Source organism: Callorhinus ursinus, unplaced genomic scaffold (genome assembly GCF_003265705.2).
Source record: "Callorhinus ursinus isolate GAN/ISIS: 27379988/994484 unplaced genomic scaffold, GSC_fseal_2.0 scaffold48, whole genome shotgun sequence".
NCBI classification, from domain to species: Eukaryota; Metazoa; Chordata; class Mammalia; order Carnivora; family Otariidae; genus Callorhinus; species Callorhinus ursinus.
This window is the reverse complement of record NW_027397110.1, coordinates 2568601-2590178: the sequence shown is the minus strand read 5'-3', so window position 1 is coordinate 2590178 and position 21578 is coordinate 2568601. Positions and strand designations below refer to the sequence as shown.

Genomic DNA, 21578 nt, shown 5'->3' with positions numbered 1-21578 from the left:
GTCTGCCTGGCACACTGTTTTTCTGGGGGGCCTTTGTCTTTCCCCCCTTGACCTGGTGGTACGTCCTTGGAGTGCCTCCCTGGGGGCTTTTCAGGGTTGTAGGGGACAGCTCTGTCCCTCCGGCTGCCTTGTTTGACAGAAGCCTGGGACACACACAGGGCTGGCTCAGTCTGCCTGTCCCAGCTGGTGGCCCTGCCTGGATTTGGGCCCTTTGACTTAGCGAAGGCTGCGTAGGCCCTGGGTGCACGTGGCTCAGGGCTTGTGGGCTGCCCTGCGGGGGTCCGGCTCCTGCGTTTCCTGCCAGTGGGGTCACTGCCCTCTTGCCCTCTGCAGGCGGCATCAAGACCCGTGCTCCCACAGTGTTCCCGTGGGAGGCTTCGCAGAGAGGGAAACTGCCTTTCTCGGGGCTCTCAGGCTGGCGAGCCTGCCCCGCGGCTGCAGGACTCTGTCGCCTGCTCTCTGGTCAGCTTCCCGGCACGAGGGGCCGGCGCTCGCCGCGGTGCGCCCACGCTGGGGCTGCCTCCGCCAGGGTGCACATTTGTATTCAGATGTTGCTGTGGGAGAAGCCGCACTCTCAGTGCCGTGTTTTATGTCTCCAAATAATCCCATTGTAATAAACTTAATTCCTGCCCGAACATGCGTACCAGCCTGTGCACCTGTCACAAAGTCAAATAATGTGACATCTCCTATTACATTATCACTCTTGATTAGAATCTCACTCCTAAATACCAGCCTGTGATTCTGTCTGCACTCCCTGCCACATTAATATCTTTTTATAATCATTATCAGATGACACCTCTGTCACTCTGGAGATGGGTAGCTGGGAGCAGCAATGACACCCCAAATGAAGCCCAGCAATTTTTAACACGGGCTCTCCTCCTTGGGAGCAGCGGACATAATTCTGAGCAGAAACCAAGCTGTATGTATTTAGAAATCAATTGAAAAAATCAAATCGCTCAGGCTCCAAGTGGTGTGTGCTGAATTGTCTCTTCTTTCCTAGGCTCTGCTTCCCAGGTGGCTCCACTTATTTTAAGATGGATCTCCTCCATCACGGGAAGTGCTACCGAGCAGGGTCATTTCAGGAAGTGGGCAGTTTCCCTGGGAGCTGCCCTTGCTTGGCAGCGAGCCAGGCCTGGGGGAGGGTGCTCCTGCCTGGCTTTCCCTCCACCTGCAGCCCCAGCAGCCCGTTGGTGGTGGCTCAGCCCTGGGGAGAGCTGCTTGGGGGTCTCTGTGGCTGCTCTGGCCCAAGCCCGGTGATGTGCCACTTGCCATGTGGTTCTCTGTGCTGGGGCGCCTCATCAGTGCAGTGAAAACTCGACCTCCCTGGACAGTTGCTGGCCCATGGGCAGCCTGAACAGGTGCTGATCTGCAGGGGCTTGGGGTTCAGACTCCAGCACTTTGGGTTAGGGCCAGCTCTGTCACTCCGCAGCTCAGGCCTTAATCAAATTGCCTTGTTCTCACTGCTATAGTCTCCAGAGTGAGGGGCTCATTGTAGGTGTCTTAGGAGCTGTCCACTGCTTTGGCTGGCTTCTGTGGAGCTCATGCACTCTTTGCAGGCATACTTTTAATCCTTGAAACAGCCCTACCAGAGGGCTGTTGTCCCCAGATCTGGAGTTCCAAGAGATTGCCCTGGCGAGGGTCACACGGCTAATCCTGACCCCAGGGCAGTCCTGCTCCATACCTGGGCCCTCCTGCCCTCCTCCACTGCCTCAGGAAGCCCCTCCTGGCCTCCCCAATGAGAAGTGGGCCCCAGGATTCTGCAAGAAGAAATGGAACCAGAGGAGATTTTACCAAATGTCTGCTCCAAGGGGCTTGATGTTTCTTTTGTTGCTTGTGTCTAGTGGGGGTTTCTTTGAAAAGTTGGATTGTTTGTGATATTTTCTGAAGGAGGGAGGGAGGAAGGAAATGATTAGGCTAATGCCTTAAAGACGACAGTTTTATGTGTCAGTTTCCAGTTATTCCCGTGTAGAACCCAACTGGATAATACTCTGAATGGGACTACAGCTTCTGTTCTACAGTGGTTCCTGACGCGTAGTGTGTTCATTTTTATGCATCAGTTTTATAAGTAATGGTGCTAATTGAACATAAGCAACATAAGCTTCCTGTGCACTAGGCCCTCTGCTAGGCCCTGGGAATGCATACCTGAATCCGCCATAGCTATGGCCGATTGGCTGCTCGACAAAGTGGCTAGCTTCCAGATTCTGGAAGGGGAAAGAATAGAGCCATGGAGACTACTTTCAGGCCCGTCCCAGAAGTTTTATGTTCCCGTCTGTCCACCTGCCTGCCACCCACCTATCTGCCCATCTGTCTTTTCATCCACCCACCCACCCACCCCTCCATCTGCCCACCCATTCACTCATCCACCCATCATCCCTCTACTCACCTACCTGTCCACTCACCCCTCCACTCATCTACTCATCCCTTCACCCACCCATCCGTCTATCTGCCCATCCACATCCATCCACTTACGCATGTGCCCATCCACCCATCCCTCTGTTCACCTTCCCATCCGCCCGTCATCCCTCTACTCACCTACGTATCCACCTACCCATCCACCCATCCCTCCATTCACCCACCCATTCATCTGTCCGTCCACATCCATCCACTTATCCACGTGCCCATCCATCCCTCCATCCACCTACCCATCCACCTATTCCTCCCTCTGTCCATCTACTTACTCATCTACCCATCCCTCCGTCCATCTGTCCATCCATCCACTTATCCATTCACTCACCCACCCATCCACTCATCCAGCCGCTCATGCACCTGTCCCTCTATCCATCTACTCATCCACCTGTCCTTCCACTCATCCATCCATCCATCCCTCCACCCATCCCTTCACCCACCCACCCATCCATCCGTCTGTCTGCCCTTCCACCCACCCACCCATCCATCCACCCACCCACCCATCCAGAACTAGCATTTATTTGGACACACGCCCTACTGCTCTCAGTTGAGCACTGTGAAGTTTGAGCCCTGTGGGGCCTAGGCTGTCTGAGTCTTTGCCCTCAAGGATCTCCGTCAGGTGATAAGGGCTGTGGTTGATTCCTACATAGATCCTGAAGCTGGCTGCCCTGTGGAGATGTTGTAAGGAACTTCACATCTCTCCAGAAGAATGTGCTGGGGGAATAGAGTGCTCTGACCCAAGCCTTGGCCTCCAGAAGGACCTCTTTTCCTGGAAACCCTAGCTCTGCCTCCCCAGGGAGGGGCACAATGCAGGTGGTCATGACCAGGAGCCACCTCTGTCCCTCCCCCCCCCCACCTGGCCAGCTTGAGCCAGGCAGTGTCCTCTCTGTCACTGAGGACCTCAGCGGAGCACATGGGAGGCGGGGAGAATCTACTCTGTAAACACCGCTGTGGATTGGTGAAGACCTCCTTCAAGCCCATAGATCACAGGTCTGGAGCACTTGGCAGTGACCCTTGAACATTCCTGAGACATTCCTGAAAAGGTCAGTGTCCTAACAGCAGTGTGCAGCCAGTGTTCCTGGAATCAGGAGCTAAGAGCCCGGCCGTGCGGTCCAGTTAGTTTTGAACTGCTTCCAGGAATAAGCTTGCATTTTCAGTATCGCCGTCTGGCACTGCACCCGGGACAATGGGAACACTGTAACCACTGTATGGAAAGCAAGGGATTTAAATAACAGCCGCGCCCCGGGCTGCGTGGAGTCCCTTCCCAGCTGCGCTGCCTGCTGTGTCCCTGTCCTCTGCCCCCTGGGCTCTCTGACAGACCCTTGTGGGCCTGTGCATGCACTGTGCGTCCAGCCTGACTGCTGGACTATGGAAGGCCCTGCGGGGAGGAGGCTGCCCAGGGTAGGGCCCTAGAGACCTGGCAGCGACCAGGGAGGAGGTGTGGGGGCCTGTTGCATCCTGGTTGCATGGGGCGGGCTTTCTGTCTCTTGGCGCCCTGCACCATGCTCTCCTCCTGGCCTCATGTAAGTCAGGCCTTCAGGCGGAGACTTCCCGAAAGCCCCTGGCCTGCCCCACACTCCCGGTAAGGCCAGTTGCCCCTGGACAACGGTGTCACAGCACACTGCGTGCTTGCAGAGACAGGCACAGAACCTTCCCACACACCCAGGTTAAGGATGTTAGAACACTGTCAACTGCCTTTGGCTTCTGTAGAAGGAGAGTCTGACCCTGCATCCCCCACACCCGCCCCTTGCAGCCTTCCTGAGCTGGGCCTTTCATCCCCGGGCCTTTGGTAGCTGCCAAAGTGTTACTGGGGCGCCATTGGCCTTCAGTGGAACTGCAGTTACGTGGGCTCTAACGGGGCACTTGCGTTCCCAAAGCTCCTTTCTCAGAATGTGTCTGTTCATTCTAGAAGGTTCTTTATGTTTGGGCGGGGCCCTCGGGCCCTTCTCCAAAGGTGTGAGGGCCCTTTTCTGATGCAGGCTTAGCATAAACACAAAGAAGGGTGAGGTACTGGCTTCTACTCTCCACCCAGAGACAACCAGCCCCGCCTCGTACGCCCTGCTGAAGGTCTCAGGAAATGATGCCCAGCCCGGCCCCAGGAAGGCAGCCATGGGGACCAGGGAGCCACGTGCCTCCAGCCGGCTCTGCTCCCATGTGCAGTGCACAGACCCGCCTGCTAGCCCCAGCACGCTTGCTCTTGGGCCGAGGGTTGGTGCCCATAGCCCCGGGCGGGCCCCAGGTCCCTGCAGGGGGGCGGGGTGCGGGCCCGTGCAGGTCCTGTCCTTGAGACTACTACCGTAGTGGCTGAGACCTGGTGTCTTGGATTCGGGGAGATGGAGCAGCTTGGCGCAGCCAAAGCCTGGCCGTGTGGATGGTGACTGCAGCCAGCGCTGCTGTGAGTAGGGTCCTAGACCAGGGAAGTCCACGTGCATGGCAGCCTTGTTCTGCAGCAGCACCGTGGGGTCACGCTGTCGGGATGCCCTTTTACAGCTGGGGCAGGCCAGGTACCAAGCCGTTCGCGGTAGTGAGGGACAGAGCTGGCCCAGGGCCCCCGGCTGCGTCCCCTGCCGCAGCGCTCCCGGGCCAGCTGGTGAGCACCGTCTCTCACACCCCCAGGGGCAGCGGGGGGCTCATGCGGACACTGGTCCTGCAAGGTCCAGGAGGCGGGAGCTCTGTACTCTGAGGACCTCTCGGCCCGCGGTCCTGCTCGTCGCAGGTGGTGTGACAACCACAAAGGCCCAATTTGTTTCCAAACGCCCCCCCCCCCGAGAGTCGGTACCCCTGGCGTGAGCATCGATTTCGGGTGAAAGATGGTGCAGTCTCTTCACTCTCCCCGAAAGCAGGCTGTTCCAAGAGCATTTACTCTTACTTCTTTGTGCAGGCCGCGGCAGAGCAGGGCTCCCTGGGGACCCAGCATGCCAGCGAGCCCTGGGGGTGTGTAGAGGCTGCATTTAAAGCTCGAGAACAGAAGCTGGTCTGAACTGATGAAAGAGAAACAGACCAAGGCTGACCTGCGATGCCCCCCCCCCCCGACAGAAGAACCCTCCTGAAGGCAGCGCACGGCCCACCACGCCATCGGCTGCACAGCTGTCGCACCAGAGGTCACACCCCCAACATGGGGACCGCGGCTCCTGCCACGAGGAGTCCTAGAACGATCCAGGAGAGGTTTAACAACAAACACGTGCCAAAAAGCAACTGTATGATAGGGCACGAGAAAGAAGGGAAAGTCGGGTGAGATCATTTGGTTCTCGTGGGTGCACCTCTCCTGGCTGTGATACGCACGGGCGGGTCAGACGGACCGCAGGACCTGGAAGGACCGCAGGACCTCTGTCTCTGAGCTGGGGGTCTCCCCCAGGGCTCCTGCGTCCGCTTGCCCCTGCTCCCAGGGAGCGTTCTTGTTCCATGCCTTCTGCAGGACTCTAACTCGACTTTGCTGCCCTGGCCCAGGGTCTCAGCGTGGGCTCTTAGGGACCAAGCAAGCAGGGGGTGCGAGGGGCAGGGGACAGAACAGGTGAACGGCCAGATGGTTTGAGGTCTCACCTGTCTCCAGTCAGCAGGTGATTCATGTCCGTCCCTTGTCCTGTCACCTGGGGGGCGGGTCACGCAGCACCGGGGCCCCTCTCAGGGGCTGTGGGAGGGCTGATGGTAATGGATGCGTCCAGGTGCATCACCACCCTGAAAACACACCTGTGACCTGGTGGGAACAGCCTCTAACTGGCTCTTGTGACATGAAGCTCAGAAAGTGTGGGAGCCGGTGGAGGTGCATTCCAGGCCTCATTGCACCTGCTTGATGGCCTTGCGGGCGACCTCCACTTAGCTCTCTCGGATGCTTTTCAGAAGGTTTTGAAAGTAAGACCTTAATTATGAGATTTTTAGCACAATGCCAGAGCATTTATCCCTGCTCTGGGCCACATTGTTAATTCAGAAGGAGGAGCTGTGCCGCATACACAGAGCACCCAGGCCTGGCTGGTTCCCAAGGCCTTCTGCAGGTGGGCGGGGCTGGAGACAGACCCTCGGGTCAGGGCAGCTCTGTGGCCCAGGTGGGAAGCTTGCATTGGATGCTTCGTAGGGGCTCATTCATTCAGCAAGGGCCTGGGCAGCGGAGGGTATAGAGGTGAGGCTGGGTAGCCCCGCCTCCCCGGGGGCGCACAGGCTTGGAGCAAGGGCAGGGCTAGCCTGGGGGTCCCAGGAGCCCCCTGCAGACGTGAGAGCTGCCGTGTGCCCGGCGCAGAGTCAGGGAGCAATGACGCTGGAGCTGAAGCTCTGTGGGCTCAGGGCACCTGGGCTTTTAGACATTGATTCTTTGGAGGATGTGAAGACTGCCCTGGGGATTTCCAGGAGTTCGGTGAGGCTTGTAATGTGGACCTTGGGTGATCACAATCTCCAGGTTCAAGGACATTGTGAACCCTTTGGCCCCGCCCCTTCCCTGTCCACTGCATAGTGCAGATCCTTACCAGTCTCAGATGAACCCCTTCGGGGTGGGGGTCCCCATCTCCCTGGGCTGCACACAGCAGACACCCTACATTTATACTGCTCCTCTTTCCACCGTCTGCCTCCTTCTCAGGCGGTGAGGGTAGGTCTGTGCACCAGAGCAGAGAGAAGTGGCCTCCTTCAGCCTGCTGGGTGCTGAGCCCAGGCTTGCCACCTGCATCCCCAGCACCCCTGAGCATGCCCTTGGCACAGCATGGACGTGGCCGTGTGGACCCAGCCCATGACCAACCCTGAGTGAGCACCATGGCGCCTGAGAGAGTGTGGCCTGGCTCCTGCTGACTTTGTGGGGAGCATAGTCTGCTGGCTTTGTCATCTGCTGCCTCGAGCATGACCGTGAAAAGCCACTGTACCTCTCTGTTCTTAGGCTACTCGTCTGTGAAATGGATATGTTTCTCTAAGCTTGTTGGATTAAGTGAGAAAACGGTGGGGGCCACCGAGCAGGGACTCTGTAAATACCCCGAGATCAGCATCGGCCGAGGTAGCATCGCTGGTGCTTGCATCTCCCGATCTGGACTGCGAGGGACACGGAAGGACCAGAGGTAGGGGGCGTCCAGGCCCCTCTTGGTTGTCCTCACTGGTGTCTGCAGCCCGGGCTGGGAGTGGGGCCTGCCTCTCAGCTGCTGATGGCACAGGAGCGGCCGGCGGTCAGCACGGATGGGAGCTCCGCCTCTGGGGCTCCGTGAGCTCACCTTCTCATAATCTCAGAAGTCGACAGACAGCCCAGCAAGTTGTTTTATGGGTATCGGCAAACCGATTCTAGAGGGCCTACGGAGCACAAGACCCCAAACAGTGAACACAGTATCAAAGAACAACATGGAGGACAGAGGCTACCTGGTAGCAGGACCTCCCGCGAGACTGGGCGGTGTTGCCAAAAGAAGAGACAAATAGATCATGGAGCAGAAGTGAGAGAACACAGATAGAACTGCTGATCTTGACAAAGGAGCAGAGACACACAATGGAGCCAGGACAGGCTCTTGAACAAAGGGCGCTGGGACACCTGGGCGTCCCGTGTGAAACAGAGAATCTAGACACAGACCTTCTGGTCTCCGTGAAAATCAACTCAAAACGGGTCATAGAACTACATGTCAAATGCAAAACTTTACATAAAACTCCTAGAAGTAGTTCACGGAGGAGAAAACCTAGGTGACCTTGGATTTGGTGATGACGTTGTAGACACAATGCCAAAGGCCTGGTCCATGAGGGAAAGAATGGACAAGCCGGACACATTACAACTAGAAACTTCTGCTCTGTGGAAGACACGGTCACGCGAGTGAGGAGACAAGCCGCCGACAGGGAGGAAACCATCAGCTAAAGGACCGCTGTCCTAAGTACACAGGAACTCTTAAAACTCCATGATAAAAAAGCAAACAACCCAATTAAAAATGGGCAAAAGAGGGGCACCTGGGTGGCTCAGTCGTTAAGCGTCTGCCTTCGGCTCAGGTCATGATCCCAGGGTCCTGGGATTGAGTCCCACATCGGGCTCCTTTCTCCGCAGGAAGCCTGCTTCTCCCTCTCCCACTCCCTCTGCTTGTGTTCCGTCTCTCGCTGTGTCTCTCTGTCAAATAAATAAAATCTTTAAAAAAAAATGGGCAAAAGATCTGTACAGACACCTTATTAAAGAAGGTGTACACGTGGCAAGAAGACATATGATAAGATGCCCCACATCATATGTCACCAGGGAGTATTGCAGATTCAAATGGTGAGATGCACACCTATGAGAAGGGCTAACGTCTGGAACGCGCATCCGTGGCTGGTGGGCACGCAGAAGGGTGCGGCCACTGTGGGGGACGGTGGCTTCTTCCAAAGGTAGACATACTCTTAACCATATGACCCATAGCTGCTCTCTGTGGTATTGACCCAATGGAGTGGAAAATTTATGTCCACACAGAAACCTGCGGGTGAGCGTTCATTCATAATTTTCAAAACTTGGAGCCCACCAAGATGGCCTTCAGTGGATGAATGGAGAAAGAAACTGTGGTCCATCCAGACCGTGGAATATTACCCAGCACTAGAAAGCAGGGAGCTACCAAGCCCTGAAGAGACATGAGGAACCTTACACGCACATCAGTCAGTGACAGAGGCCAGTGTGGAAGGCCACATGCCATACGATTCCAGCTCTACGGCATCTGGGAAAGCAAACTGTGCCGACAGTCAAAGGACCGTGGTGGCAGGGGTGAGGAGGCGGAAGGATGGGCAGGGGGAGCCCAGAGGGGGTTCAGGTCAGTGAAACTCCCCGTCTGGTGTTACAGGGGCGGCCACACATCATCACACATCTGTCCAAGCCCACGGCACGTACAGCGTCCGGAGAGGGTCCTGCTGTCAGACCGCGGACTCTGGGGAATGTGATGTTTCGATGTAGCTGCACCAGTCATAACAAATGCACCATCTGCTGGGGGATGTTGATGGTGGGGGAGGCTGTGGGGAGTGCAGGGCGTATGTGGGAACTCTCTGTACGTTCTGCTCAATTTTACTGTGAACCCAAAAGTACACAGTACTTTGCTCTAAAAGTATTTTCTTTTTAGTACGTAAACATGGCCCAGGGCTCACCCTGCACTCTGGTCTCATCCTCAAGCATACCCAGTTCGTCCAGTGTGTCCAGTGGACACTGGAGGCTTCTCTGTCCAATTCAGTTGTGGGGGGGGGTCTGCCGGGGCTCCCTGTGCTTTGGCCCTCCTGCACCTGCAGTATCGGTGCCCCCTTGCATCTTGGCCTGCCCGTCTGGCTCCCGTATGTATTCAGCAGGCACGGGGATTCAGCCCCATGACGACCACTGGGCACACATGAGTGAGCTGTGCCGCCGACCTCCAGGTCCCTAGTGCAGTGCCCCAGCCTCCGCCAGCCTCATGGCCTCCTTGCCTCCCTCTCTTGAGCGGGCCCTTCCCTCCCAGGTCACTGAGTCACCCCCAGCCAGCTTGGGATGCTGTGTGCCCTCTGCACAGCCCCTGAGTCCACGTGGGACCAGGACACAGGAGACCCGTTGGTGGAAGGACTTGGGTGACAGTGGTGGCCATGTGACATGCGTCAGGGATTACATGGTCACTGCACAGTCCCTCCCCTTCCATTGTCTTATATTAGACCTTGCTATGCCCGGTGAGGCAGATAACTTGTCCTCCCCAATTTCATGCTGCAGGAAATGGGGCCCAGGATGCAGGACGCCCCAGGGTGACACTGTGTGTAGAGGCATCCCCAGGGGTCGACCCAGCACCAGCTTGCCTGGTGCACACCGTGGGAGTCGGTGCATGTGCCACAGCCTCTGTCAGGAGCCGTATGGTCAGGCAGAAGATGCTGGTTTCGTTCACACCGATTCCTCACCAGGAGCCAGTTTTGGGGACCTGCAACCTCACGGTGGTGTCAGTCTGAGCCCAGTCTGTGACATGTGCTGCACTCACGCGCTGGTGGTTCCAAGCCCACTGTCTGTGGCCCCCCAGCAGGAGGCCGGTCAGGAGCTCCTGGTGCGCACCAGCGCACAAACTGGCCTTGGCGGAGCTGAGCCGCACCGTGCGTCTTCCCTCCTGGCCTCCCAGGCAGCGGGGAAATCAGTGTGAGAACGTGCCCCTGAACAGGTTGGGAAATTTAACAGTTTTTATGATGCACATTACAAGGAAAATACCGTTTTGTTCATGAGCCTATGAAATCAGCTTTGCTGAATGTCAATATTACCACCTGTTCAGACACAGCCTTCGGAAGTGTGGTGCATTGTTGCGGATGTGCTGGTGCCCTGGCTGGAGGCCCTCCTCCCTGGTGGGGCGAAGGCCTCTGGGTCTCAGCTGCAGTCTGGGGCTGAGGAGGTCATGTGGGCGTCTTAGTGTTGCTCCCAGTTAAGTGCAAGGGGGTGGGGGGAAGACGGGAGGGCAGAGCCAGCGCAGTGGGCCGACGCTCAGTTGGAAATGCCTTAAGTGCCATGTGGAGGCCAGGGGCTCGCAGGTGTTCAGGCAACCATCAGACACACAGGGCCGAGTTCGGGGGTGTCATGGTGAGGGCAGAGACGACTGGCGACTTTGACCCCAGAGGCTATCCCCTGGGGAGGGCTGCAGGGGTGGAGGCAGAGAGACTTGTCATCAAGAGAGTGGAAGCGTGGCCAGGCACCTGGAGGGGAGCTTCAGGCAGATGGGGCTGGGGGCGGGGGGGCTTTAGGAAGTGGGGCGGACCAACAGGGAATCCATTGGAGCTGGTGGGCGGGACCAGCGTGTGAGTTCTGGAGGGGCTGCCCTGTTCCTCCCATCCTTTTGTCACCAGCCTGCTGGACGGCAGTGGCCATGCTGCTCAGACACGGGTCCCCAGTCCTCCAGCCCCTGGCAGCTGGGAGCCCTCCCTTCCTGCACCCCTGCCGTCCCTCCTGAGCTTTCGCCCAGGTAGCACCTGGTGCTGCCTCCAGGCTCCTGCAGCTTCACGAAGGCGCCCTCCCTGTCACTTTGTAGCTGGACGCGTGGCACGTGGGACGGGTCCTCCCTCCTGTCTGTGGGCCTCCTTTCCGACCGGGCCCTTCTTGAGGATGCCTCGGTGGACAGCATCTCGCTGTGCCTCGCCTGCGGGAGGCTGCCTGGCCCCACGTCCTGCAAAGCAGAAACGTCTTCACAGGAGGAAGCCGACTCTTAATTGCTGTGCCAGGATTTAAAATACTCTGTGTGCTGGTGAGACGTCCCTCAGCGTGTGCAGAGACATGAGGCGGAAAGGCTGGCCGACTGGGGCACTCGCGCCAAGCCCACGTTTTCAGGACCCAAAGGTGTTTTTCTGTTTAGCATTCCTCTTTGGAAAAGAAATATGAAATTAATTACAAGGACAGTGTACTCGCTGAGCCATCACTGGCCCTCAGATCACTCTATCACAGTGTCACCTTCTACTCTCCACCTTCCGGAGTGCTGTCACCAGCGGGTTGGCTGGCCTGGCTGCTGGCTGTCCGTCCCAGCTGGCTGTCACCAGCCTTCTATTTTTAGCCGTGGTTTGGTCCAGAACTTGACAAGATTTTCAAACTAATAACTGGATTGTCAAAGAAATCAGCTGTCGTAAGATGGTCCGGGAGGGAGCGCCGAGGGGGAAGCAGCCTCAGGGATGGTCGGACGCCGGGGGCTGCCTAGTCACTCGCCCCTCCCGGAGGGCTTGAGGGCCAGCGCGCCTCCCTGTGACCGTGAGGACATCACAGCGGAGCCGCTGCACTGGAGGGAGCAGGGAGTCTCCCTTCTTGGGCTGGGTCGATGTCTGGTGGGGACACAGGAGTGGACTTGGTGGGTCAGATGCCATCCCTGGGTGAAGTGTCCCCTGGGCCAGGTAGGCTGAACGCTGGTGGAGAGGTTCTGACAGCGGACATGAGAGAACCACGCAGGAGAAGAGCAGCACCATCCCAGAAAGAATAGCCAGATGCATCCCAGCTTGCTCATCCTGCCGTGCCTGCCCCGTCCCCTTTTCCCACCCCCGGGGGGTGGTTGGCGAGGCCCCGCCAGGAGTCCCCGAGATCCGCTAGAATTCTCCCAGTGCCCTCAGCACTGCTAGCTGACGCCTCAAACCCTTCTGGTATAATTTAATCTTGGCTGCTTTTTTATCTTCCATTTTACACGTGTACTTAGCAAGAACAGGTATTTTATGTTGGATATGGATTTCAACCCCAGCAGCTCCTGCACAGGCAGGAATACAAATGACCTGTTCCCTTTGCCGGCTGTCAGGGGCCATGGCTTTGGGCTGGGACCGTGACCCTCGACCCCTGCCCCGCATGGTCCCTGGAGACTGGCCCAGGTGGGCCGCTGGACCGATGCTGAGGCGCTGCCCCAGGGGCCGGCCGGAGTGGCCCCCCAGCATCATGCTCCCAGAGGGTGCACGTCAACACTGGGAGGGCCCAGGTGCTGTTCCGGCTCCAGCTGGGACTAGCATGGTGGCCAGCGCCCACATGCCAGGCATTGTGCCACGTGTGTGTGCACAGTCTCCTCCGTCCTCAGCACAGCCGTGAAGGGGCTGCTCCTGTTACCAGGGTGTCAGTAGCGCACGGGGGCCCCAGGTGTGGATGGGGTGATGCTGAAGCCACGGGCGCCTTCCCGCATCACCTGCTCTGCCACCAGCTTAGCTGTAAGCCACTGACCCTCCGACCCTGGCAGCCCGGAGGTGGCCGCCGTCACGGTCCCCGTCTCATAGATGAGGGACTCAGCTCTCAGGGGCCTGGCCGCCTGTGCTCTGGCCTCACCTACCTGGGGCCCTCAGGCTCCTCCCCTAAAAGGCAAGCTGGGAGGTGCTGGAGGCCCACCCACCAGGAGCCCCGTGCTGCTGCCCTGCACCCCCGATGCCCAGGCAGACGGCCGAGCGCCTGAGCCGTTGGTTTTCTAGCCAGGCTACACAAATCGAACGTCAGAATGTGGACAGAAAAGTGGATTAAACCAATTAGGCCTCCTACCTGACTTGTGTGTCAGCGAGGCTCCTGTTTCTTCCTTCTTGGTTAAGGAGAGGAAATAATAAGAGTCAGCAAATGGGCCCTTTTAGCCCCGTCATGATTAATTTATTCATGTCTGCAAGTTGGCAATTTGTAAAGCCCCGACTTGAGCAGCTTTTTAGCCGACCTCTGTGTGCTCAGTGCCACTTGGAGGAGCAGGCACTGGGGGGTTCCGGGATGTTCTGTTTGCCAGAGGGTCCCGGGGAGTGAGGCCCTGGCGTAACGCCGTCTGCCGGCCAGGCTGCCCAGGCTGGGAGGCAGTGCTCTTCGTGTTCCTTAGAGGAGCACCCTCAGATGCAGTGTAACCCCTGCCACGTGGGAAACCCTAAATTTTCTGGTAGCCTCATGGAAGTGGAAAGGAACTAGGTGAAATTAATGAATATTGTATTTAACCCAGGAATCCCAAATACTGTCTTTCAACCTGTAATCCACATAAAAGCTATGAAGAAGCATTCTGTGGTGTTTTGTGCAGACTTACTGGAAGTCTGGGGTGCACCCTCCCTGACACGCACCCCGCGGGGGCTCTGCGGTGGCTGGGCAGACAGGAGGCTTGGCCGTGACTCTGTGCAGGGCCACGTGTCATCTGCTTCACGGTCAGTGACCTGTCTGTTGCCCGACACCCACCTCTGCTCACACCGGCACAGGTGCTTCTGCAGGCCGGGCTCCCGGGGGGAAAACTGCTGCTGGCTTCCGCTGTGTTGTGCCCACGGTGCACAGCCACGCCCGGCACGCAGCCCACGGCTTGGTGCGCACTCACGAGCCGACGGACGGACAGGCGCAGAGGTCAGGAGCATTTGCCCTTCCTGGGGTCTCTTCTGTGCCTTTCCCTCCTGCTTACCCCGCCACCGGTGCTGGCCACACCACCTCCTCTCTTCCGCAGACAAACCTACTTCCTGTCGCCCAGGGGAGCGCCAGTCACCTTCCCTGGGATGGAGGTGTGTTCCTGGGCCTGGGGTGCAGAGCCTGGGGCCTGCACGGCGAGAGGGCGCGGGGGCTGGCACACGGTTAGGGGAGGCCCTGCGGCTTGCAGAGCGGCACCCGGTGGTCAGCCGTGACCCCGGATGTAGGCGTGTGATGCTGCTCAGTGACGGGAGGTCCTGGCACAGAGGCAGAATGATGGAGGGGCCTTTCTTTTGATGCTCCTCGCAGCTTGTGTGCAGTCAGATCTTTGGGAGTATTTTGAGTTAAATACAGTTCATTTTGTGTCTGACATTAGAACTTGAAAATCCGCCCAAAGAGGCTAAAAAGCAGCATCCTCTTGGGTTCGCTAGCAGCCTCTCAGAAGGAGCAGCCTCGGTGCCACCACAGGGGCTCGGGTGCTCGCCAGGTGGGGACCCCGTCCATATGCCTGCGGGTTCCCACTCCCACACCTGCTGCAGGCCATCATGCCCCTCTGGGCGCACCGTCCACTAGGAGTTCGATTTCTTATTAAATTTGTCTGCTCAACTATCTGTTTCCCAGGGATGATCGTTTATTTATCAGAAACACACCTGCCACTGGGACTGTCGCTTTGGTCACTAACAGTAATTATGATAATAATGATCGAATCTTGGTAATGACTGAATAACAGTGATTGGGGACGAGCAGCAGCGGGGGCACGGGCACTTTGCACGTGGTAACAACTCAATGAGGGAGGGATGCTCTTGTCCCCATTTACAGATGAGGAAACTGAGGTACAGCGCTAGGAGGCTTGCCCAGGGTCCCATGACCAATCGAGGCAGGCCTAGGATTTGAACCCTGGTGCTTTAGCAGCACTTGAAAGTGCAGACTTTTTCGCTGACTCACTGGGCTGCCAAGCAGACTCTTCACTGACGGCCACCACGTACCGGCCATTTTGTTTCAGTGATGCAGGGATGCAAGGGTCTGTAGATGTTACAGAGGAGACAGATGATCCCGTGATAGAGGGCTGTTCGGTCGTGGTGGCAGTGCAGCCGGGGCTCGGGGCTCACTGCCCCCCTCACTGCTGCCCATGCTCCCAGCAGCTTCTGCAAGGGACCAACCAGACAGACAGCTCTGGGATCGTGGGAAGGGACCCTCGCGCTGGAGCCTGAGGATACTGGTGTGTCCCCATTTCATCCTTCGTGGGAGGGTGTACATGCACAGAGAGAATCCTGCTTTGTAAATGGCCACGTCCTTCATCTGACTGGAAAAATACAACTTTTTTGGCGTGAAGCACAAAACATCGTTTGGTCTTTAACATTAGAAGGCTTCTCTTGGAACCCACCCAGAGGCAAGAGTCCGCAGCCGCATATTTCCTTCTAGAAGGTGTCCGGCTCAGCAGAATTTGTGGTGGTGAGCTGCTGACCCTCACGCCACGCCCACGTCCCCGGGGGCTTTCGACAACACCTTTGCCTGCACCGGGGCCACGTGAGTGTGGGCCTCCCTGGGGGACTGGTCAGAGGGAAGACTGCCTCCGACCCACACGCTCGGGATGGATCGTCCGCATGCAGAATCCACGCCGCTCATCTTACTGAGAGGTGGGACAGCATGTCCGGGCCCCTGCGATGCTGGGCCAGCTGTGCCATGCTTGGGCGCGGGTACCAGCAGCTCTCCAGAGCTTCTGGAGGGTTCTGACACGTGGATGGGGCTCAGAGCTGCAGGCCTCCCACCGTCCAGGAGGGGCAGCTTCTGCTGCTTGTGGCCATCACGACAGTTCGTGTCACTATGGACAGCGTGGTAACGGACTGATGGCGAGCGGCAGGGGCAGGGACCAGAATGCACTCTTGCCGTGGCCCTGCTGACGTGGAGCAGGGTGAGAAGAGCTTTAGAAGGACTGGACTCGTCTGACTTCTGACATCAGTGTCCTGGGCAGACCTTCCTCTGCTTTTTATGTCTGTGGATGGGGCAGAGCACTGCTTGTGTACCTCAGTATCCCCCTAGGTTTGCGGGACTGGGCTGTTGATGGGGCCCCGACTCGGCCCCTCTGCCCCACTGTTGTTCTGCAGGCAGACCCGTCCCCGGGAGGGCGGACCCCCTGGGATGTGACGCGGTGACCGCTTCATGAGCAATGGCCCTTTACCCAAACGGCATGGGCAATGCAGAATAGCGCATGGCTAACCGCCGGGCCGTGGTTCCCATGTTGGAGACGCCTCTGCCCGGTGCATATATAAGACAGCCCCTTTTAAAAAAGAAATCTGTATTTAAGGACGCGTTTGACTGTGTTCTTTGCCTCCCATAAAGGTCACCCAGATAGATTTTTCCTTCTTTAGCATTGCAGGCTGTGAAGCGCTGGGCATTTCTATTCTCCCTCCATCCAGTGAACCTGGGGGACTAAATTAGATTCTGAAATTGAGTGTGCAGGGGAGTCAGTGAGTTACCGTAATGGGAGGGTATTGCTTCTCACCTTGCAAGTAGCGAGGTCATGATAATATGAAGCGAAGTGGATTAAAATAAAACCAAAGGTATTTATTTACGACCTGCTCAGAATTGGATTGGCGTCCGTGTAAGTTGCATCTAATGGTAAAAGACAGCAGATTGATGTTCATCTGTCCCTGGGGACATTCTGCCAGTGAAATTTGCTCCGCGAATTCAATTTAAAGTCCCCCAGAAAGTATCCAAAATGCAAAAGGAAATGGGGTTGAGGAAGGCGATAAAGCAGCTGCGGCCAGCCAACAGCGGAGGACAGCCCTGGTGCGCGTCTCGGGGTGGGGGAGGGCTCTGCACAGCTCACGGACCCGAGGTGCCGCGTCACTCCATGCCGGGCCCTGGCCGCCCCTCGTGGGAACTGGGACCCCATTCTGCAGATGAGGAGCCTGAGGCTGCGAGGCAGTCAGTGGCTGGCCCATCTCCGCAGCCAGATGGCCGCACAGCCAGGGTCTGAGCCCAGACCTCCTGCCAAGTCCATGGCCCGAGTGCTCCCAGTGGCCGGCTCCCAGATGGCGCAGCCACCCCCAGCCTTCAGATAAAGGGCGTGGGGCTCAGGAGTTCCATTAAGGGCTGGACTGGGATGTGAACGCATCGCCTGCCCCCTCAGCACGCCCTCCTTGTGTCCCCTGTCCCAGCCTTGCGGGGCCAGGAGGCTCAGTGGATGGTGCCTGTGTGAGTCTCCCCGAGCTGCCCCTTTCCAGGCAGGCAGGGTGGGGCAGCCTGAGTCTGATGCCCTGCCCGTCCCCTGTCTTCTGCTGGGACCCTCGGGGGGGCCAGCACCAGCACCCTGAAACCCCTGCCACCCTTCAGGCTTACCCAGATCCAGTTATGGGTGGGATGGGAGGTGGGAGGGAAGGCCCTGGGGGCCACATTCTCCAGAACCAGAGCCAGCCGGGCTATCTATGCAGTGTTGGCCCACTTCCTGAGAAGGAGTCTGGCCTCAGGCCTTGCCCTGACCTGATGGCCCAGTCCCCCATTTCTCCTCCTCTGAGACCCCCAACCCGGGAAGCTGTCCTGGCCACACAGCCCTATCCACTCCAGCCAGAGCCCCGGGGGTGCCGGGGCCCGTGCTCCCCGAGACCCACCCCACCCTTGGTGGTGTCGCAGGTTGCTCTGGATGAGGGCCACGGTCCCTCAGACGGGCTGGTCAGGGTGCAGGACTGGGTGTCATGCATCACTATGGCCCCGGTCATGTTTTCCTTTCCAGCACTTTCTTTAGTATCCCTCTCTCTGGTTTCTAAACGGTGAGCTCTTGAGACAGTTCCTGTGTCCTGTGTGGGGTGAGCTCAGTGCCCAGCCCAGCGAGCTGAGACATGGCCCACATGATTGGCTGGGGTCAGCTGAGGGTCCCTAGCTTGGTCTTCCCTGGACACACTGAGTATCGACCGAGGGACAGTGACAGGGGCTGCCTGACATGTCCCGCCCCTCCAGCATGTGCCCACCTGGCGGATACCTGCCCCTGGTGCGCCCAGTGTCCCTGCTGAAGGAGCTGGTGCCTGGAGGAGTGTCACCAGATGCACAGAAATCTGTGTCTAAAGTCAGCCCTGGCCGGGGTGGATGGGGGCGCTTTCCTTGTGGATTCTGCAGAGCCTTGCGGGGAGTGGGGGTCCTGGGCTGAGGCAGCGCACTTGCAGCCGGGCCCCTCCGGACCAGCACCAGGACCCTGGAGCCCCAGGGAGCCGGTTCGGTGAGGTCACAGTGTGGGCGGCTCTGCCCTCAGCATCCCAGCAGCGTTGCCCGAAAGTATGCGGAGCCGGGCTAGGGCCTTCCTCCTGGCTGTAGGGGCTCTGGGCCTTTCGGAGTCCGGAAGGGAGGGAACACAATTCGTGGGATCTGGGAGGCCGTAGAGCCCCCTCTGGCTCACCCCCACTGCTGGTCAGTCCCCACCCGGGGGAGCCCCTGGTCTGCAGCCCCCTGCCCCGCGGCTGGTCACCTGCTCTGACCCGGGCTTGTCTCTTTTCCCCCAGGAGCTGCTGCTCTTCCTTCAGAACCTGCCCACAGCCCACTGGGGCAACGAAGACATCAGCCTGCTGCTGGCTGAGGCCTACCGCCTGAAGTTTGCCTTCGCGGATGCCCCCAATCACTACAAGAAATGAGCCGGGGCCAGCGCAGCTGGCCTCACCCCACCCCGGGGCGGCGCCCATGGCTGCAGGCCAGTGGCCAAGGAGGGGCCTTGCTGGGCGACCCTGCCCTCCAGGGAGCGGGCCAGGACTGGGCGTCAGGTGAGGGCCAGGGCCTGGCTGGGGGCCGCCTCTGTTTCCTAAGATACCAAAGAGAGCCGGGGGAGGGTCTTGGCCCTTCAGGGGGCCAGGAGCGGGTGGGCTTCTCCCTGCCCTGTCCCTGGAGCATCCTTGCCAAATGCCCGCCTCCTGGAGCCCCCAGGGCACAGCGGCCCGAGAGCCAGACCCTCTTGGAGGGGCCTGCTGTCTGGTGCCGGGACCAGGAGGAGGTGGTGGTCATCTCATACCTGCTTTGAAATGCAAAAGCCCTATTCTGTTGAGTGAAAGAGAATAAAATGTAGACAAAATAAGAAGTGAACCGTTGCCCTCACCTGTGAAGTCTCTGTCCCCACGGGGCTTCTTGAAGTTGGCCTTATTCCTGTAACTGTCCAGCCCCTGGGCTCTACTGTGTCCCTTCTCTCTTGCTCTCTCCTGGACTGGGGACTGCTCTGTGTGTCAGCTGAGCAGCCGGGAGCTGTGGCTATAGCAGGCTGGGGCAGGGTGAGGAGCTGAGCAGCCGCCGTGCTTTTCCAGCCTCTTGAAAGCGAGGACTGCGCCCCCGCTAGCCCGCATGCTGCTCTGCCCAGGGGGAGCTGGGGGGACACACCGCACACGGTGCCACTGAGGACATAGCTCCCTGCACCAGGCCATTGGCACAGGTGGGGTTCAGCCTCTGTAATCGGAGTCCTCGAGGCCTACTGCTTGGCCTCCCCCCACCTCCCAGGTCTCCGGAGGGTTACAGAGCTGATGGCTTCCTGCGGTCTGTGGGTCACCGGGGCTGAGCGCCCAGGCTCAGCAGGTCCTGGACTGGCCTGCCTGGGGCTCCGTGGGGGCCAGACACGCTTCCACACGCCCCCCCACCCATGCGGAGGTGCACCTGTCCCAGGCACGTGGCTGGCCCATGCTGACCCCTGAGCCATGACAGGCTCCTGTCCTCAGCTCCTCCTCCTGCTCCCAGACTCGTGTGTTTGCAAGCGCCTCTTGCCCACTGTGTGCCTGTCCTGGGGCAGCCAGGCCAGTGCCCCTGCCTTTGCACGCTCGGCGTGAGGACGCTGCGGGAAGCCTACGAACGGGGGATAGGAATACGTACGCATGTGTGATATGTGTATCCTTTTTTTTTTGTTAAAAAGATTCTCGGGTCATTACACGTGGCGTGGAAATCAGCACAAAATACTGTGCAAATGTACAGTGTTCCCAGATCAGCCGAGGGACCGGCCTCAGACCGGCTAGACAGAACTCCCCCAGCCCCGGGGTTGGGGGCTCCTCTCATCCGGCGCCCGGCTGCCCAGCGGCTCTTCTCCAGCCAGAGCGCTGGGTTCCAGGAGAGCTGCCCGCAGCCGCGTGTGGGAAGCCCCATCCTGCTTGAAGCTCCGCTGCGCCCCCCCCCCCCCGCCCCAGAACCGCTGTCACAGAGCACTCTGCACCAGGCCAAGATGTTGGGTACACAAAACATCTGCCTCTGGAGGCAGTTAATTTTTCAGGTAGGAGGATCTGCGAAGTTAAATGAGGCTCCACGTGTATTTTTCTGTGTCTGTGAACCTGAAATTGAATGCTAGGGCTGTTGACACGCATCCTAGGAGCCTAGCCCATCGATCTGAAAGGATGGAAGGTGTTCTGTCTGGAAAATGATGTGCTGGAATGGGAATAAAGATGCAGTGAATCCCCCAGCCTTGGCCTAATTCAAGGACTCTCCTAAGGGAACGGGGCTGCCCTGGGCATCTTTGGTCCTTGGAGGCCGGGTGACAGCCAAGAGTGGGGGCACTGGGCTGAGTCCTGGCCTTTCCATACAGGCCTGACATGGGGCACAGCACCCACAGTCTTGCTGAAGCTGAGGAGTACCTCTGGGGGAGATGGAGGTGCAAGGCAGAGCAGGAGTCACGCTCGGGCTGCACCCCAAACCCTGATTCTGCACGGCTGGGGGTCAGATCCAAGCTGGCCCCTTGTTGGGCCATCTGCCAGGCCTGGGACCGGAGGGGTCTCCTTACCTGGCCATACCCAGTCAAGTGCCTCCTGGGACCCAGGACATCCCTGGGTCCGAGCCCTGGGTTCCCACCCTCCTAGGGTCATTGAAACAAGGCCCCATGCGCCCCAGCTCCTCAGGGCTGCTTCCATGGTGCCCCACGCCGCTCAGACACCCCACATCTGCACATCCCTGCACAGTGGGGACTCCCCAGGGCAGCACTTTGCTCTCTGCCATCTTGCGCTGTTCACTGATGGGGTAGGGTGAGCTGCTGTCCCCGTGGGTGGGCAGGAGATGCCACAGGGTGGGAACGCTCCCCTCTCTTCCCACCGTGACCAAGCGCCGTGCTGAGCTGGGCTGACGCCCAGACCTTGTTGCCGGCTTGGGCTCGTGGGGTAGGGAGGCGCCGGGTCAGAGCTCAGAGCTGGTGACCACTGGCATTTGCAGCCATGGTTTGTTGGTGTTTGTGGCCTGGCCATTGGCTCCTCAGGCCCATGTTGGGGTCCCACAGCCCCCATAGGTGGCTCAAACCCCAGGGGTCCTGAGATGAGCCCCTGACCCCTTATTCCCGTGGGCCTCAGCCTGCCAGGCTACCTGGAGTGGCTTTGCCTGTTGGTGCTGCTGCCAAATGGAAAGTGCCAGAGACAGGTTCACGGGGCGGCCGGGCCCCAACCAGGTCACATGTGCCAGGGAGGGGGTGGAGTGGAGTGATTCGGGCTTTGGA

General features: G+C 58.7%; 1 protein-coding gene across 2 annotated transcripts in view; it reads left to right on the top strand.

Annotated features, from left to right (window-relative positions):
• Window positions 1-19213, top strand: part of TBC1D22A (TBC1 domain family member 22A) — a 336855-nt gene extending 317642 nt beyond the window's left edge. For both annotated transcript variants that reach the window (XM_073882613.1, XM_025881542.2), the window contains one exon: window positions 18643-19213. In XM_073882613.1, coding sequence (XP_073738714.1) covers window positions 18643-18771 — 129 coding nt within the window. In that variant the 3' untranslated portion in view covers window positions 18772-19213. The remainder of the gene's footprint in view (window positions 1-18642) is intronic.
• The last annotated feature ends 2365 nt before the right edge of the window (window positions 19214-21578 follow it).